Source organism: Parasteatoda tepidariorum, chromosome 1 (genome assembly GCF_982258835.1).
Source record: "Parasteatoda tepidariorum strain Cologne lab strain chromosome 1, Ptep-v5.0, whole genome shotgun sequence".
Classification (NCBI taxonomy): Eukaryota; Metazoa; Arthropoda; class Arachnida; order Araneae; family Theridiidae; genus Parasteatoda; species Parasteatoda tepidariorum.
The window spans coordinates 132,989,484-133,009,581 of NC_141755.1; the positions used below are offsets into that span (position 1 = coordinate 132,989,484).

The 20,098-nt window shown below is 28.0% G+C and overlaps 2 protein-coding genes across 10 annotated transcripts in view; one reads left to right on the forward strand and one right to left on the reverse strand.

Annotated features, from left to right (window-relative positions):
• The window catches only part of LOC147816995 (uncharacterized), a 100,171-nt gene that overhangs the window by 25,906 nt on the left and 54,167 nt on the right, over positions 1–20,098 (forward strand). For all 9 annotated transcript variants that reach the window (XM_087153407.1, XM_087153413.1, XM_087153416.1 and 6 more), the window contains exons 5-9: positions 6,490–6,584; positions 8,400–8,495; positions 9,442–9,517; positions 16,040–16,200; positions 17,441–17,551. In XM_087153407.1, the coding sequence (XP_087009533.1) occupies positions 17,523–17,551 (29 nt within the window). In that variant the 5' untranslated portion in view covers positions 6,490–6,584; positions 8,400–8,495; positions 9,442–9,517; positions 16,040–16,200; positions 17,441–17,522. The remainder of the gene's footprint in view (positions 1–6,489; positions 6,585–8,399; positions 8,496–9,441; positions 9,518–16,039; positions 16,201–17,440; positions 17,552–20,098) is intronic.
• Positions 697–2,290, reverse strand: LOC147816996 (uncharacterized). Its single transcript, XM_087153385.1, has 2 exons — positions 1,023–2,290; positions 697–928 (listed from the first exon to the last, which is right to left on the reverse strand). Exon 1 carries the CDS (start codon positions 2,129–2,131, stop codon positions 1,136–1,138), a length of 996 nt encoding a protein of 331 aa, XP_087009511.1. The 5' UTR covers positions 2,132–2,290; the 3' UTR covers positions 697–928; positions 1,023–1,135.

Genomic DNA, 20,098 nt, shown 5'->3' on the forward strand with positions numbered 1-20,098 from the left:
CATAACTTCCATTATCTCTTTTCCAGTGGTAGCAAAGTTGCCATCCTCATCCTTTAAGGTGCCAACCATTATGGGTTCATCCCTTCTAAGGATTCTCTGGAGTCTAGCTCCTTCAGAGATAGAATTTACCTCTTCACAGAACTTTCTCCAGGATTCTTGTTTGCTTTTCCTGACATTTTTGTTATAGTTGGTGAGGGCTCTTTTATAATTGTCCCACTCACCATGTTTCTTTGCTTTATTAAAGAGTTTTCTAACATTTGCCCTTTCAGTTTCCAAGGAGTTGTTCCACCAAGGACATTGGGGCTTTGCTCTTTTGGTACGTATTGGGCAATTTTTATTGTATGAACCTAGAATTTCGTTCTGCAGAGTTTCTGCTGCAATTTCTAGATCATAATTATCTCTAATATAATTTTCTCCCAGTTGAGTCAGCCCCATGATATCATCTTGGAATTTCTTCCAATTTGTTCTCATGGGGTCTCTGAAGCAGCGGTCAATATTTATATTGGAGTTTATTTCAAAATGGATATTTTGATGGTCGGAACCTGATGGTCTCCCATCTACTTTCCATTTCGTGATATTTTTACTAATAGCCGGTGTTGCTATAGTAATGTCAATTACTTCAGAACGATTAGAAGTTATAAAGGTAGGGTCATTGCCTTTATTCAAAATATCTAAATTGTAATTAAGAATAAATTCTAAAAGACACTCACCTCTTTTATTTGTGTCTGTGCTGCCCCATACAGTATGGTGAGCATTGCAGTCCAGCCCTAAGACTACCTGCAAGCTGTTTTCTGCACAAAACTGCAGGAGTTTGTGCAGTGTTTGGTCAGGTGGAGCCTTCTCTTCATAGGGTAGGTAGACTGAGCAAAAAACAATTTCTCGGTCTCTTCCCTCTATGTTGAGTCTGACTTTCACTGCTGTTAAATCCCTATGAATAAAATCTGTTAGAGGTAGAACCTTAATATCTTTATCTATTAGGATACATGTTCTAGCTTCACTATTAAGATTATAAATGAGCTTACCTTTTGTTCCTTTGAGGCCACTGATTTTTCCCCTGACAAGCCAAGGTTCTTGGATCAGGGCCAGGTGAAAATCCTCATCAAGAAATTTCTTGGTGAGGTTTGTGGTGCCACTTCTACTGTGGTGGATGTTGGCTTGAAGAACCTTCACCCCCATCGTTTTTGGAAGGTTTGTCTTGGACTTTGGCTTGAACTTGGTGAAGTCCGATATAAAATTTATATCCCCTTTTGCCAAGTGTAGCCGCGTCCAGTTCAGGCACGCTAAGGACGATGGTCTGTCCTGATGGTTCATTCTTCCGATGAAGTATGTTCCATTCGGTTGGAGTAAGCCCACCATTTTGTGCCTCAATCTTTCTCAGAACCTCTTTGGACTCCAGTTTACTACAGACTTTCGGCAGTTTAGCAATGATCTTAGTAGTTCTGACAAGTTTCCTTGCCTCTCCTACCAAGAGAGTTTGCTCCTGCCATGGGTTTATCTCAACTACAATCTGTTCCAGCCACTTAGAGCTCCCCAGATCTGCACAATTGATGATAAGTGCCCCATTTTCTAGTCTGCAAGAAAGAAAAGTGGGGACAAAACCCTCTTCATTTCTAGAAATTTTTTCAGTTATCAAGAACTCAAGGTCTAGGGCCTGTTCTTCGGATAAGCGCTCAAGAGGATGTCCTTCAAGAATCACAGCCATTTTAACTGCGGTTAGAGCTTCCTTAAAGGTTATACCTTCAGGTCCTTCTTTCCTGGCAGCCTTTGGGGCTACATCTTGTTCCATCCTTTGGCTTTGTCTTTTCTCGCCTCTCTGCTTTGGTTTGGGTTTTTCTACCCAGGTACCCTCAGCCATCTTCTTTTCTCGGGCAAGTTTCTTTTTCTGTGCACCAGATAGTCTTTTTTTAAGTTTGATCCCATCCATGGAGGCAGTCATGCTATTAATAGCTTCCTGCCCCACTTGAGATGTTGATTGGGTAGAGGTCATTTCTACCTCTTTTGATGAAGGGTTCATTTTATCTCCTTCAGTTGGTTTTTCCCTAGTTTCCTTTTCTTTTGCAGAAAGGTCTACTTTGGGATTTTCACCTGCAAATGCAGTAATTTGAGTTGTATTTTTGTCATTTTCAGCCATAAATTACCTCAAATAAAAAGCTCAGGTAAAGAAAGTCAGCCCAGCATTGCCTGAGTTACTGGGTAAGGCAATTACTCTAGATGTTCGCCAGTCAAACTAGAGGCTCCGTTAAGACACTATAACCGCAGTGCCATTCACCCAAGGCACGGGTCGCGTAACACCTGGGTGACCTTACACTCACATACTTATATATATATATATATATATATATATATATATATATATATATATATATATATATATATATATATATATATATATATATATATATATATATAATCATCAGTGTGTCATCCATTCTTACATCTATTCTCTACAGGGATAAATTTAAAAGATAACACTCGTTTAAAGTGCTCCAGTTTTTGTATTGATAAAAAAGAGTTCGTAGGAAGATTATTCTCTATAATATGATCATATGATGGATTTATTCAGTGATCATTAGCTCATATTGCTTAAGCACTTTTATTCCCTTATGCAACCAAAACTTATTTCTTTGATTCCACTGTCTCATATCCCTCTGATTGTAATTTGATCAGTACTAGTTTATACCATGCAGCTGTAGTATTGGCTCTCTATTGAAGTTGAAGGGTTATCCATCAATAAAGCATATGCTTCTCAGTCAGCCAAATGTGTTATATTCTTTCCCTGCCAATAAAAAAAATTCATTTACAATTTTACAACTATGAATTGTCGGAGGGGAGTTAACTGCAAGTTTTTTTTTTAAAATTTGTATTTGCTCAGAGTTTTGATTGCATTTAATTATTTATGTCTGTAAACATCTTAAATATTACTTGAACTCTTTAAATATTTTATAGTATTAACCAGACTATTAATAAAAATGTTTTTAAAGTAGAAGTAAATGATTATTTTAATTTAGAATGATCTTGTTATTAGAATGGAATGTTTTGACTTTAGAAATTATTAATTTTAGATTGTTTTAATAAATCACATCATATTATTTAAGAAAATTTATGGACCAAATGAGAAATTAAAATTTTTTTAATGTACCTACTATGAAAGTGAATCAAAAAATTTACCCATCAACCAGCTTCTCTGTTTACAAATTAACGTCCAAATATCTTTGAATATTTATGTGTTTGTTTGAAAATAGAATACTTTGAATACATGTAAGTAAAAATTTAACAGTTTTGAGAAATTGTGTTATCTAGTTTTATTTATGCATGTAAGATTATTTTCAATAATTTTATTTATTTATACATTTCTCAGGCTCGCTTTCCCCTTTGTTTTTAATACTACAGTGTGTTGAAAAAAATTGACTATAGTAATTTTACAATAAAATTATTATTGTAAATTATAAATTTTACAATAAAAATTCTAGTTAGAAATACATAGTTTATGTTTCCTGATTCACAATGCTAAGTCTGCACTTACATTAATGTTTGATTTTGTATCTGCAAGTACAATCATTGAAATTAATAAGATCTAAAGCCATGGCTAATGAAACTTAGTTTTGATAAAGTTGTGATCAGAGAAACAGTTTTTTTTTTGGAAGGGGGAGACTTGGACCCTAGACCTCAAAATAGGAGAAGATGTTCGGAACAGAATAATCTGAATTGAGTTTTAGACCAGCCAGAGTCAATGATATGTGGGGAAAACTCTCTAAAATTAAAAAGAATCCTATGCTTAAGACATTTAGAGAGAATGGATTACACCCAATGCACAAAAAAGTCTTTAATGATCAATGCCGAGGTAAAAAAAATGAGGAAGATGAATGGATAGATGAGGTTTAGATAAATACCAAAACATTTAACAATGAAGGCATAAGGCAGAGTACTTTGCTGTTGAACTGTTTAGGAGGTCGTGGTTTAACATGAACTGTCATACCAAAGATTAAGTGCTACTATTTATCTATAATTCTCTGGAATTTTAAAGGCAGGTGCTGATAATCTAACTTTTTCTTCTAAAACGCTTTTTAAATCTTTTTCAAATATGTACTAAACTAATAACATTGAGTTTAACCATATCATCTATATTAGAGTGTAATTTCTTACTGACTTCTAGATAAGTATTGAACATAAAAATATGAAAACTTGAAGAGATGGTATATGCATTTTAAATTATGTATAAGATCATGTGTGTTATGTGTACTAAATTTGAATGAAATAAATTCTTTTATGTCATTAATGCCTGGTGATAAATTATAATTGATAAAAATTATTTATTCAATAAATTTATATGTAATTTTTGTAGGACTATTGATCAGTGACATTTCTGTAAATTATTTGCGAGGCAAAGATATGGTAGTTCTTTGTTGTCTGATTAGTGAAATTGCTCTATCAGCTCATTGCAAAGTTTGACCTCAAAGCTCTTCTCTTAAAACGTGTTATGATGACCTCCTCAAACTATTACGAATCTATAGACAAGAAATACCAAGGTATTAACTAATTTTAGCTTTACGTTTGATAGGTTCTGTTTATTTTCTTTATAATGTCCATGATAGAGATTCCACTTCATATGTTGCTATTGGAATTGGTAATGAACCTAGTATGGGCTCACAAGACTTGTCCCAAAATTTAAATAAGTTTTAGTATACAGGCCATGACTTATGTCTCAAAAAAAAAAAAATCTAATTTCTTATGAGTATTCAAATATTGTGAAATTTTTAACAGCCTTTGACAAACTTTTTTTTTAATATTCTTAATAGAAATAAACAAATTTTTGCAACTTTTTTACCCATTTCTAAACATCTATTTTCACTTATAATTAACAATTTTATATACTTATAATTAACAATTTTATATAAAAAGAAAATTTTGATTTTATTCTATTCTTTATAGTTCATTTTACCATACATTACACAGTTTCATTTAACAATTCTTAACTCTGAAAATTAATGAATATTAACTAGTGCTTAAGAAAATTCTTTTAATGTAGTGTGAAACATTGAACCAGAAGTAATATGAAATGATTAGACCCTATACCTCCCCATTAAATCAGCAAGCAATTTTCAAAACTATTCTTGGGAAATTTTCAGACGCAATATAACAAAATATGACAATAGTCAAGCTCAAAATGTGCTCTTTACATATTTTTACTAGGCTGGATTTCATTTTAATTATATTGCCAATTGTACATATATATTTTTGTGACAAAAAACTAGGAATACTTTTAATTTTGGCAAAAGAATTTATTAATATATTTTGTCAAGTTGGATGATTTTTATGTTTTTTTTTTGTTCACTTACAAACATTGAATTCTTTTTTATAGACACATGTTTAGTTAACATGATAAAGCTCGTAAGAAATTGTTATTCATCAAAAAATTTCTATGCATTTTTTTTTTTAAATTACATAATTTATATAGTTTTCAGCAGAATATAAACGTCTTAAGCCAAAATATCAAATTAAAGTAAGGCTATATGCCATAAAATGGTGAATTTGTCATTATCCTGGCTTATGAATGCCAGAACATTGAAGTGTTACCAGAATTTTTTTTTAACTGGTAATAAAGTAAGGAGGGAAAGCAAATATTAACCTAATACGAAGCTTATGTATGATTGTAATATGCTTGAGTGTAATCAAAGTTATTTATCTAATAATTGATTATTATACACAATTTTTTTCTGTACATATCAGCAACAACAAAATTTTTTTTTTGATTCTTCCTACGGTGGATAAAAATAATTAATTTAAACAATTTAAGGTTCATCTAACATAAAGGCCTAAGATGAGTTACTTACTATTAACTTAAAATGACTGTTTTTTAAACTTCAAAGCTAATATGTCATTTTCCTGGCATTCAAGATATGATGAATTTCTATTGTATTTTGTTTCTCAAGCAAATGTCAACAAACTACACTGCTGCCTGTAAGATATTAATAAGTGTAACTAAAGAAGTATACAAAAAAAAAATGTTAGATAATTTTGAAGACTTTAAATTTGAAGAAATTTTTTGGTCCGAATTGTCATGTTTAGAAAGAATCACCCATATGCAAGTTTGGAGTTGCAAACAAGAACATTTGTAAAGTATATTTTCCCTCGAAAAACTCTTCAATCAGGCTCTGGTTCTCATCTCCGAATTCACATACTCAATTTTTTTAACATTTTTTAAATATATATTAAAGTTACATTGTATATTTTTTATTTACATAATTAAAAGTAGATTGGTGCAATAAACAAACTGCCATATAATCCACAGATTATATGGCAGTGGTGTTTATTAACAGAACTGAATTTATTAACTGAAATTTCTGCCCTTACAGATTGTCCACCTTCGTGGATAAAACAGGAAATTATGGTGAATTTCTATTCTGTTTGAAATTTGAGTATCTTTGATTTTATTAATCTCACTATAAACTTTATTACTTGTTTATTACTTTTAAAGTACTTTTTTTGTAGGATGCTAATCTATGCATGATCAGGGTAAAACACCTCTTCATTGGGTCGCTACAAATCCTACTTCTAGTGCATTGGATTGTGTTGAAATTCTCTTGGTAAGTTGTATTCCTTGTTTCTCAAAATTTTACAGAGATGTTATCCCTGCATGACTGATAATTTGAAAGTCCTACATAAACAAAATGGATAATTGGAGTCTATTTATTGTTATTAATACTCAATTTATTCTTAACATATAAACGAAATTAATTTTCCCTTTATGAATAAATTCACTAATTTAAAAGAAAGAAAAAAGTCCTCGATTTAATTTGTCATTTGTTGTAAATGTCAGCAATATAACTTTTGTGCCGTGCTAAAAATACAAATCTGCTGTGTTAATAATTGAGGAATTTGTGATTTTGGTGCCAGCAATGTGTAATCTAAAATTAATATTTGCTAACTTTATTTATATTTTTTATATTTAGTGTTTTCCTAAAAAATAGATATTTTTTTCACTTCATGAATAAATTTAAGAAAGGCGGGATCTCTTATAAATAATGATTAAACTAAACTTAGTGACATGACAGCCCCTAGAGGGCTAAGGCCTACTGTGTCCATCTCACTTTTCTTGAAGTTTAGGATTAATAATGATTATGAAGCAGAAAAAAAAAATCTATTTTCAGATTCTTTTTTCACTTCCTTGTGTTTAAAAGATATATATTCCCTTTTATGTGCCTTTTAACTTTCTATAACCTATATTCATATATATATATATATATATATATATATATATATATATATATATATATATATATATATATATATATATATATATACAGTGTTTTCATCATGGAAAAAAAATGGGTGAGAATTTCTCACCCTTTCTCAAAAACAGGGTGAGATTTCAAAAAGTTAAGTGAGATTTCTAAAAACTAAAAAAACACAAAAACTCTTGAAAAAAAAATCATTTCTTTAATTATAATACATTTTTAACGTCTTCTATTTTTTAAAGCATAGAATATTTTTGGTGCATCATCATAGAAGATTTGCCTTTACAAGGCATTTGTCCATCTTACATTACATTACATCTACATTAGCACACAAAAAATTTGAACGTCTTACATGAAGAAACCTTACCTACGGTAAACACGTGGTTGCAGAGAAATGTGTTCTGAAAGGGGTTCCATGGTTGTTTCTGTTGTTCGAAAAGGTTCTGAACAATACTGGTAATTAGGGAAGCTAGATAACGGGGCAGATGTTGAAAATAATGAAAGATCCAGGAAGAAAAGTGAAACGGATTTTATTCTAAAGGGCGTAATTCGAAGCTTTTTCCAAAATGCCAGAAATTCGCGAATTTTGAAATTGATTAATAGAATGCGCGAATTTCTCGCGGTAATCATTTTTTAATGCGAGAAAAGAAAAAAATATGCGAGATTCTCGCGTTCTCGCGCTGTAGTGAAAACACTGAATATATAAAACTATAACCTATATTCATATATGTTGGCAAGATTGAGAGACAATTCTACTAATTTAGCAAATTCAGTTTTTTTTCCTAGCATTCACTTTGTTCTATGTTCATTTAAAAAATATGTATTAACTTAATTAATTTAGGAGAAAGGCGACAGTAGATAAATTGGCAAGATTCTGAGGAGATATTTTTATTTATTTTGAGAATTCTGTTTATTTCTGTATATGTTCACTTTGTTCTGTGTTCATTTAAAAATATCTAATGACTTTATGAACAACTTTAAAAAATACTTACTTCACTTTGATCTATTAAAAAAAAAAAGAAATAATACATATTTTATCTTTAGGAGAACTAAGCAAACCTTATAAATTGGCAAAATTATGAGAGAGTCTTATTTATTTTTGTTTATGTTTACTTTCTCCTGAGTTCTTCTAAAACTACATATTTGCTTTATGAATTAATTTAGAAGGAAGGAAGTCTTATAAATTGGCAAGATTATGAGGGTAGATCAGCATTACATCTTGCTGTAGGTGCTGGAAACATTGAAGTAGTTCGCTTACTGGTAATTTTGAAACATTTAAAAAAATTTAAATTAAGGCTGTTTTTTATCTTTAATTTTTTGTACAGATTGTGAATAATACCTGTCCAGGAGCTACTAATATAGACTGATATCAGGGGTCTGTCTAGGTTTTTCTGTGAGATACCTATTTTGTGAAAATGTAGACATAATTTGTAAAAATTATGTTAAAAAATTAACACAGAAATGTGGTAAAAATATAGATTTATCGTTTCTCACGTGATACAAAAATAAAATTAAGCAAAAGTATTTCGTGAAACTGCCGTTTTTTCTAAAGTTGAATTTGTGAGGTTCCGCTTAAAGGTAGTAAATTAGGCCTGGACAGACCCTTAGATATGTGATATCAACAAAAACTTTAGATTTTTTTTTATTAAAAAGATTAGATTAAATTAAAATACAGAAACAGAAAAGTAATTAAAAAAATTCTTTATAATTTCCGTATTGGAATAACAACATCTAAATTTTTTAATATCTGATAGAAAATTTATTATTTAATTATAGAGGATTAAATTAAGAAATTAATCAACAACACTGAAACAGAGACAAAATGATATTGCCCTGAATTATTTATAAAAATTGCTGATAGAAATTAATTTAAATAAAGTTTTAATCACAACTTTCTGATGATATTTTAGATATTAATATTGTTTGCCACACAAAACTGTGCTATTGTCACATTGTATCCATTATTGCAAACAACAAAAAAAAGCTTTAACGATTCATGCTTAGCTGTTCTTTTAGGAGTATTAACAAAAAGATATGTCTAATTTTTTTGAAAAATGTGATCCTCTTCTGTAATTTCTAACAATTCATAAGAATTTTTCTGAGAAAAGTTGTTCTTTTAATTTATTAGTTTACTAAGTTGACAATAGTTTTGAACCGATTGCCAATATATAGTTGACTGTTATTTTTAAATTTATTCCCTTTTTAGGTTTCAAAGGAAACATGCAACACAGATGTATTAGATAATATATTTAGCACACCTCTACATTGAGGTGCTAGGAAAGGTAAAAATTGATTTAAAAATGAATTTGAACTGTATTTCCGTCTTGTGAGTTATTTGCTATTACTGTTTTCATGCATTGTGTTTGTTGCTCAATTTACATTTTACTAATTGAAACTCATGACAAACAATTGTTAACAATGTTAAAAAAATTTTATATGGTGTAACTTGTTTATGTACTGAGAGGGGACGCAGTTCAAAGAAAACTTTTAAACTAATCTAATTTGCACAAATAAACAAAGAAATTTTTTTTTAGACGATTAGGCACATTTGTAGTAAGATATGTTTTTAGTAAGGGACTCTACAATAGCTCACTTACATTCATACCAGTAGTAAAAAATTTCCAGCACAGCAGCATGTATATTATAACAGCATTTGCATAGTATTTTTTCATGTAAGTTTTCTTTTTAGAATTGGAACAGCTGCTCAAAAGTCTTTAAAACAAAATTTTGGCTCTTTCTGCTCAAAAATGAAAAAAAAAATTTTTTTTCTTCTAAATTGCCCTCAGCTGTTCCAAAGCTTCTAATGTTCAATGAACTTATGACCATTGCTCAATGAACTTTGTTCAATGAACTAATGTTCATTGAGCAAAAAGTGTAGCTTAAACCCAATTTGGTGCTAAATTTGTCTTCAAAAATCAGTTTTGTCTCTCCAAAGCAGCAAGCACAATTTTCGTTTTTCACCTATATATCAATTAACGTGTTTAGTTAGACTTTTTGTTTTCGTCATTGAATAGAGTGCATCCTATAACTAATTACTAAAGTAACAAAATTCACTTGTCCAGTTATTCGGCTTCAGCTTTATAACGTTCCAAATACGCAATTTATGTTTCAAAAACACAATAAATCACAAAGGGAACATGAAAAAAAGGTATTACGCATTCATTGAAACACGGGAATATCCAACATGGAAGAAAAGAAAAAAATCTCGTCAGCAGATGTATGTAAGCAAAGTTATAACCGAACTTTAAATATGTATGAACAAAAATCTCTTTCTTATTAATCTCATTTCTATCATATCAAATTACATTCTTGCTTTTAACTAATGCAGGCATTTGACCAGTTCTACTTCAAAACCTTAATTGTCCAAAACTCTTTTTGTTTTTTCTACGAATATAAAGAAGAATTTCAATGGGCATATTGATCAATGAATAAAGACAGGGGACAGAACGTTTTTAAAAAGTGCTTAAAGATGCTTTTTAGATTGGGTGTTTGTAAAAATTGCTTAATTTTTTCTTTTCCTAAATAAAATTTTTTCTTTGCCACATTGATTGTCACTATAGATAACAAAAAGGGTGGTTTTCACAATGTTTTACTAAGGATTTTCACAACTCATTGAGCCATAGTCTGTTCTTGTGTACCATTATAGAACCGTGTAGAAGCACCAATCATTTCAATGACTCGTGGATCTGCATTCGCTTATACTGTGCTGGATTCTTGCACTCATAGAGCAGTCAACTAGCAGCACTTTGAAATTTTACTCTCCCTTTGATTAATTTGATTTAATAAGGACTTTTTAAGATTTTCTTTTTAATTATGAGAGTTGAGATGCCTGATTAACTGCCCTATATAATGAAGTAAAAAATTTGAGACTTTTTATTGTATCATGACGTTACCACATTCTTCATGGAAATTTGCTGCACTCTTAAATTGTTTTATGGAAAGAAGAAAAAACCTGAATATCTTTTAATGCCAAGATCTTAAAAAAGGAATGAATCGAGGAGCTTCCAATCTTTTAACATTTAGCAAATACAGGAAGAAACCTTATGTTACAGATTTTTCAATTCCAAACTATGCAATTTATATTTTTGTCCATTTTATATAAAAAAATAATTGAATTTAAACATTTAATAATTTTTGAATTATAAAATAGGATGAATGTAGGAGCATTTTACTTTTAACAAAAATGTTTAGTTTCAATATTTGTTGTATTTTCATTTCAAAAATAATGAATTTTTTTCATTGAAGAAATATTGACCAAATTACAGATTTCAATAAAAATTTAACATAGGCCATTCAGTAATTGTAATATGAATTTATTAGTGTTTTCCTAATTTGTTTAAATATCTACACATCTTTATATAATCAATAATATTAATCTTATAAATGTTTTTATACAAAAACATTAATAAATAATTTTTATTTAAATCTAAAATATTCACTTGATAATTTAGCCCTTTGCCTGTAATGCCTGAACTCTGCTCGGGTAAGGCAAATGCGCCAATTTTAGAATGCTGGCCTGAGTTTGCGCAAGAGAAAAATTGGTGTTTCAATTCCAATGCATAATATGTAATTTACCATTTTTCCATTGGATGGTGATACTTGTTTTTGAATTTTCCTGAGAAAGATTCTGTTGTTTCCAGCCATTTGTCAGATTTTTTTTCAAATTCTGCTGTTCTTCTCTTGGATGGAATTCATGACAGTTGATATAAATAATAATATTTTTCTATTAGTTTATTATATTTATCTTGAAATTTATGGCATTCGATTTATTTTGCTGTAATTTGAGAAAAATTACAACAAACATTTCCCATTCATGTGAAAATATTGAATATGGTAGTTATTTCATTTAAAATTTTGTTTTTATGAAAAAATTATCTATTTATAACATTTTGATGATATTAGGAAGCAAAATTAAAGATATATATTTTTTCTTTTTTGGCGCGTTTTTCCCAAATATATTCCAGAGGCAAGAGGTTAAATTCAAGTTAAAAAAAAGTTTTTTGCAATTTGTTGATTATATATATATATATATATATATATATATATATATATATATATATATATATATATATATATATATATATATATATATATATATATATATATATATATATATATATATTATATATATATATATATATATATATATATGTAATAATTTGCTGTTTAATACTTATACATATTTCAGTTACATCCATGTAAATAAGGAAGATTGATTTGCTCTGTCATGAGAAAATTGGAAGAGTTTATTTTTTATATTTCCTGATTTTAAATAATTTTTTCTTGATTTGAAATCTAACTAACAAATTGTAAGTCTTTGCACATATAAATTCATGAAGATGTTGAGCTTGAATAAAAATTACTATGATTGTTTTCAATCAAGGATTAGTTTGTAATAATCATATAATAGTCTTATCCATTTTAGTTAGAAATCTAAGCATTTTACTTAAAAAATGGTTTTTATTTGATATTAAGCAATGTGATTACCGGACTTTGATTGATAACTGATTTTTTTCAGAAATCATTTTGCCAAATCTTGATCAACTTTGGATAGATAAATCTTTCTATGTCAAGTTTTCACTAACTAGTTAAGTCTTTGGCATTATTATTTGGCAATATCTTTTTATGTCATTATAATTGATGATGCATATTTTTGTGCATTAGGCTTTGCTGATATTTTATTGAAAAAGAGCCTTTACACTAGTGCTGATGAATGGTGCAACTCCTTTACCTTATGCTGCTTTTCATAATTATGCTGTAAGAAATTCATTTACATTTTATTTATTGTATTTCTACATATTCACAATGATCATAGATATGTTATTTGCTTACTTAAGCATATTTTTTCTCCATAAATTTACTTAATAGTTAAAACTAAGAAATGCTGAATGCTATTTTGAGTTCTGGGGGTCATTTTCTGTTTTTCTCATTATCAGCATAGTATCTGTTAGCATCTGTTTTTCTCATTATCTGTTTTTCTCATTCTATTTTTCTCATTATCAGCATGATTGCATTTTTGAAACATATTTCTTTGTTCATTTATAAGTTCTCTACTTATTTCATCTTCTATTTCCCTCATTATTTTACTTAACTAAAGTTTAGAAATTCTTAAATTTTTGCTCTTGCATTTGGTATGATAGGTATTATTTTTATAATTTATGTAGGTTTTTTTTATTTATTAAGCTATTTTTTTACAATTAACTCAGTTTTTCCCCTTATACTTAGATATAGTATTTTTGGTATAAATGCCAATATTAAGTATAAATGTCTTATATATAGTATAGTATGATGATGGTATAAATGCCAAGTAGTAAATCTATACATAATAATAAAAGCGGCTGTGTGTGTGTGTGTGTGTGTCTGTAATCACAATATATCGCCCCAGAAGCCTCGCCCAGGCTCGAAACTCGACACATAATTGTGTTTTGACATAATGAAGAAGTATTTTTTTTCTTTTCAAAAATTTGGATTAGTTTTTTAGTTATCAGTCATTTTGTAAGTCTATGCTTTTCGTCTGCTTTTTCGTCTTCAAAGAGCCATATTCAAAAAACTATTAAAAAATGCATATACTTTTCCCCAATCTTATAAATGTATGCTAATGCGAACCTCACAATTGAAATATTAATTTTCGACAACTTAAACCAATAATATACGAAGTAATTAATAATTTAATTGTAAAGTTCGCATTAGTTTACATTTATTAAAGTGGAGAAAAGTTTAACTTTTGTATTAAAAATGTGGCAACATATTCGATACGTAAATAGAACGCTTCGCTTTGATATATTTGTCGCTGTTCATAATTGTTATAATAAGTTTTTCTTCTTCTTTCCACGCTCTATTTTTTTTCTTAAGCGAAGACGATAATTTTTATAGCGATATTGTAGTACTTTGTACAACTAAAAATTCTTTTCACAACACTTTAAAAATATTTGCTTTATTTTTTTTATATATACAGAGAACAGTCGGCAAAGAATTCGATTAGGTTGAAAAACATTTCGCTAAAAAGGAACGAATTCCAAAAGAAAAAATAAACTACTTAAAGAATAAAAATGTTGATGCCAGCCAATTTTTTGAAAGTTAACTTAGAAATAACAAACCAAACGATGTTAACAAAATGACGTAGAAAGCGCAACTAGATCAAAATCATACAAGCACAACTAGATCAAATTATAATACCTGAGTGCTTGACGTAACAGATATAGAAATAGAATTTGATACCATAAAAAATTATATAGAAATAGAAATTGATACCATAAAAAGTTTATTCCTTTTCGTGTTCTTTTCATGTATTTAGCATTTTAGTTCTTTTTTTCCTTAAGCGTTGCAGCTATATAATTTCAAACATCCTCAAGAGCTATAACACATCTGCAGCAGAACTGGATATGAAGACAAAATTGCTGGACAGGAACACTTTAATTGTCCACTAATCTTCAGATTTCCTGCCATGTTTTAAAAAACTTTATTTGTGAAAACCTTCAGCGTGGCGGACAGCTGGCCGCCTTAGGCGGCTAGTATATAATATAAATGCTAAGTTTTCCTTATAATTTGATATGGCTATATTTTTTAAACATATTTAACCTTGTTTGGATTTTTGAACTTGTATTTTAAATTAAAACTTTCTCAGTACTGAAATATATTTCAAATTTTTCAAAAAGAGCAATTATATTTCTCTAGATAAAATTCTTACTTAAATTAATGCAAAATAGAGTTCTAGTTTTAATATAAATTATTAATTTCTCTGAAGAAAAATAAATTTTCAATTTGGGTGTTTTATTTGTATGTTAATGAATGTCTGTTTAAAAAAAATATTTTTCTCAGTTTTAAAAAACGAAGATATGTAATTAGGGACCAATAAATAATTTAAAACTTAACCCTTATTTTTGTAAGCATTTTACAGATTATTTTAGTTTTAAACATTATTAAATTAATTTTTTTAGAGTTACAACAATTACCTACCATATTCATAGTTGCCAACTCTACTGCATTTTCCAGGAGATTACTCGATTTTGCTAGTCTCCCCTGGTCTACTTGTTTAATAAAAATTCTGATGGTTTTTATACATTTTAGAAAATTCCTAAAATTGAGTAAGTTCCCTATGAAAATAAAAATTTTGCACAGATTATTACTTGCTTGAATATTTAAATAAATATTACTAATACATATTATATGCTTCATATAAAACAAAATTATATGCTTCCCTAATCAAAACTCTTAAGAAAGCTAAATATGTTATTTTGTCAAACAAGCTAATTATGTTAATTACAAGCTCTGGTTTTGTAGAGCATAACCACTTTATTATACCTAGACACTGCTTTTATAATTTGCTGCATCCAGGCAAAAGTTAAGAAGGTAAGTATGGACTTAAGTGAGCCCTTTGTATATGGATAATAAAAATGGTAGGCAAAATGGAAAAAAAAACTTTAAGTATTATTTCTTGAAATAATAATTTCTAATTATTTTCACCCTTCTTATAAATAAAAATTTAGTGTAATAACAATTAAAAATAATGTTTTTCATGATTTAGTGTATAAAAAAATTTTTAAAGAAACATTTGCAATGAATCAGATGTATAATTATGGTAAGTTTCCTTCTCATTAACTTTTTAAAGTTTAAGTGTAACAACTGTCTTTAAATTAACATGTTGTAGATACAGCTGAGAAATTTTAATTTTTATGAATTTTCCTCAGTGTATTTAAAGTTATTAAATATTTACGATGCATTTAAAGTTCAAGTTAAATCTCTTTTCAACACTTTGTTTTTGAAGCTACTGAAATTTTTAAGAATTGTTTTGTATATTTTGCTAGAAAGTTGTGGAAACATTTTTATCGAGATCTTTCATTTATGACATTGCTGATGCCAGTGGAAGGAAAGCAATTTTATGGGCTGCTGCAAACAATGCTAATCATTGAAATTATGGCAAAGAATGGAGTTGTACTGGACTGTTCTGACAAAAATGGTTTGACAGGTATTAAGTTTCTTTTATACATATATATATATACATTTTATATACATATTTTACATATATATACATATTTTATACACATATTTTATATATATATATATATTTGTGGAAATTGATTTTATAACTTTAACTTAGCATCTGTTTCACATCTTTGATGAAATTCAATGAACATACAAAATAATCATATCCATGTTTATGCTCACTCCTTCATGTTATACTTCTAAGTAATAAGTAAAGTAATACTTCTTCGATAATAATGCTTACTTTTTCTGATTTATCTTTAAAATATATATATATGTATGTATGTTTGGTCTATTTTGTAGACCTGCCCAGGAGAGCAGAAAATTATCAGATCATTTTATATTTCCCATAATATTTCTCCAGAAATTTTTTTTTTTTTTTTTTTTTTTTGGTTTGAAATTTTTCCTAAATTTATTGTTAATTTATAATTATAAATCTAATTCTAAATTTATAATTATAATACTCATGTTACAATTATCTTTTCAAACTATATTTAGAAAGTAAAGTTTGTATATTGTTAAAATTTTTAATAATATTTTTTTAACGAAGGACAATAATTATTTAATTTAAAACAATTATTTAAAATTCAAGGTCTGCTTATAAACCCATGGACATTTAAAACGTGGTATTGTCAGGGAATTTTATTTTAACTCTAAAAAGCACTAACTCTTTTTTTCTTCTGAAATTGAATGGGAACTCTGTATAAAATTTAGGAATTAAAAATAACAAATAAAAAAACTGCCATATTAAGTTAATATATTAAAACAAAATTTAAAAATGTATATATTGATTATCTTTACAGAGAAAAATTTTGTAACAATGTTTTTGCATTTTGTTTTGTTTTGTGACACATTTTTTATCCTCACAAAATTTTCTAGCAATTTTTTTTGTTAATTAGATAAAAAATTACCTGCATTTTTCCCAAGCTTCATTCAATCAATGTAACATATTCTGCAGGCGTGCCCAGCTGAACATGTAATAATTTTGAGTTTTTCTGTGAGCCCCTGATAATTACATTTAATTCAGGAAGATCAAAACTCTGTATTGTGTTAAGATGATTTTAATATCACACGCATTGGTCTTAACTCCCCTCCTCCCTTGGCAGCAAAAATAAGTAGATAGCAAACTCCCTCTCTCCTGCTGGGTGCTTATGCAATATTTAAACAGCCTTTTATCTAATTACCGTTAAGTAGTCAATTTTATCTAAATAATTATCTTGTAGCTCTTCATTATGCTTCTCTGAAAGGTCAATCTACAATTAAGTTATTGGTAAAGCATGGCGTGCCTATCAATAAGAAAGACAAATGTGGAATGACGCCATTGCTGAAAGCCTGTGAGTTAAGGGGTCATACCCTTATTTATTATTTTTAGCAAAAGTAGTTACAAATTCTTATAGATTAGAGATTCACAATCATTGATTTGTCTCTTTCATTTGATTTTAAAGATAATCTATTATTATCAATACATTACTCATATTGTAGAATTTTTTAATTTTGAATTGAGTTATCATCCTCTAAATTACATATTTAAAAAATATATTAGTGGCATATTTACAGTGATTTTAAAAATATTGGATTAATTAAATTTTTCAAATTTGAACTAAATATTGGTATGAAGAAAGATTAACTAATTGAAGCGTCGTTATTTTTTTAAGGCGACAGTACTGTAACAAAATTTTATATACTAATCTTAGACTCACATTATTTGTTCATTTATGCAACAAAATAAAATTATCTTACTTTCTGTTCTGAACTAAATAATTCTGAATTTAAAAATCGTGCATTATTTTTTTGCAATAGAATTTGCCTTTATCCTACACTAAACATACCAACACTTAATACATACTTATTTCTACCATAGCCTGTCAAATGTCCAGACTTTATGTTTCTTAATTGAATGTATCAAATATGGATGTTAGGAAGGAAATAAAACTAAAAAAACTTTATTATAATTAAACAAATTTGTATATTGCCAATTTTTATGTATTACAAACACAAAGAAAAAGAATTTTTAAATCATTGCTTAACTCATTTTTTGCATAAACAGGGTGTTTCTATTGTACATTTTCCGCAAACATATTTCTTCTAAATACTATTATTTCTATAATTATAAGAATTATAATGATAGCTTATAATTATTCTTATAATTAGTATTATTTCTTCTAAAAACTTTTGCTGTCTTGATTGTTTCGACATTTTTCTGGGTAAAAACTAACAGTTAGTTAGAAATTAAGGAAAGCTATCAGAATAAAATATAAGCTACTCACCAAAACATTTAGTTTTGGTCACTTTTTCTGACACAAAAATGCCAATCTAAAATTTTTGGTACTTTCTCGACATTTGAAGTCACAGTTATTCTGATTGAAATAACTGAGTAACAGTCTGCAGAAATGTGCAACTCATCCAATGCAATACTTTGAACAGACATTACATTGTAATTTCTGATTCGATAACCTTATAAAGCAATAAGTTGTTCTCCCAGTCAAATGACTGGTTGTGGTAGAAATTGGTATATGACAAGTATTATTTGAAACAGACAAAATAAAAAAATAAAAAAATAATAACAATAATAGAATATTAACCGTATGTAATTGTTAGAAAAAGTCATGTAGTCAAATGTGCAAAAACAATAGGATAATAAGCACATTTTCGATTAAACGGTTATTTGACTGGTTATGGTATGTTTTATGTGAAGGAATTTTAAAAGGATTTAAAATTCTTGATTTTCAGTCACTGGAAATAATAAATAGTTTAATAAACAAAGCTAAATTATATTTAAGGCTATTGAAACATAGCTACTCCTGTAATAACAAAAAGTAAGAAATGGGATGGAATGTCTAAATAAAATAGACTAATCAAATTTATAACAGGAATAAACCGAGAATTGACCAAAATGTCCATATGTAAATAATTGTTTATAATATAATTGATTTTATTTACGTGTGCCTTAGGAGATCATACATATTTATTTCAAATGTTACTCCACAAAGAAATGCCTGCAAACATTCAGAATGCTTTTGGGTAAAAATCTCACTATATATTTTAAAGAAATGTGTTGATTTTTTATATTAATATCATTTTATAACGCATAAGTTCTAAGTAATGTTATTTTCCAATGTTCAATTTGAAAAAAAAGATCTTTTTTAATTTAATCTTTTAATAGAAATTAATGTTTGTGTATTCAAATTAGCTCTAATGTCATTTTTCACGTAGTACATTGCTTAACGTGAAAAAAAATCAATTGAATTTTTTTATAGATATGAATGTCTATTTATTTGCATTTGCTTCATTGCCATTTTTCACTAACATTGTTTACTTTGAAAAAAACAATAATAATTTTTTTTTACCCAATTCCATTTAAGGAAATTAAGGATTGTGTTTTAAGGAAATTGGTCTTTATGTATATACATAAACTTTGTAGGTATTTTTTAAAAATTTATTTTATGTCCGCACTAAATCATGCCGGATGATATTAATTATTTTTATTTTGTAAGTTAATAAATAGAAATAATCATTATTATTGGTTCTAAGATTTTATCTTGATGTTGAATCTTTTTAAACTGATTTTGTGATTCCATGCTTTTTTCTCTCAGTCATTTACTATAAAATTGATTAGTTTTATTCTTTTTATTAGTTTTATAACAACTCTTTGTCTTTTTCAATTTGTTCAGTTTTGAGTATTGTCCACCCCTTGAATTAAAATTCATTGTTAAAATTTTTTTAATGCTTTTCTTTTAATTAGTTGTGAAATCTATCCTTGTTATTAGGTTAGATTTGTATATTTCTGACTATAGATCTGAATCTGTATAATAGCTGTAACTGTTTTGAATGCATCCTTTTTAATAGGTTTTATTGATAGCTTTATTGATTTGGTTGATATT

What these genes read in the sequence shown, in the direction of transcription:
- LOC147816996 (XM_087153385.1), bottom strand. Translation starts at nt 2,131, where the DNA reads ATGGCTGAAAATGACAAAAATACAACTCAAATTACTGCATTTGCAGGT.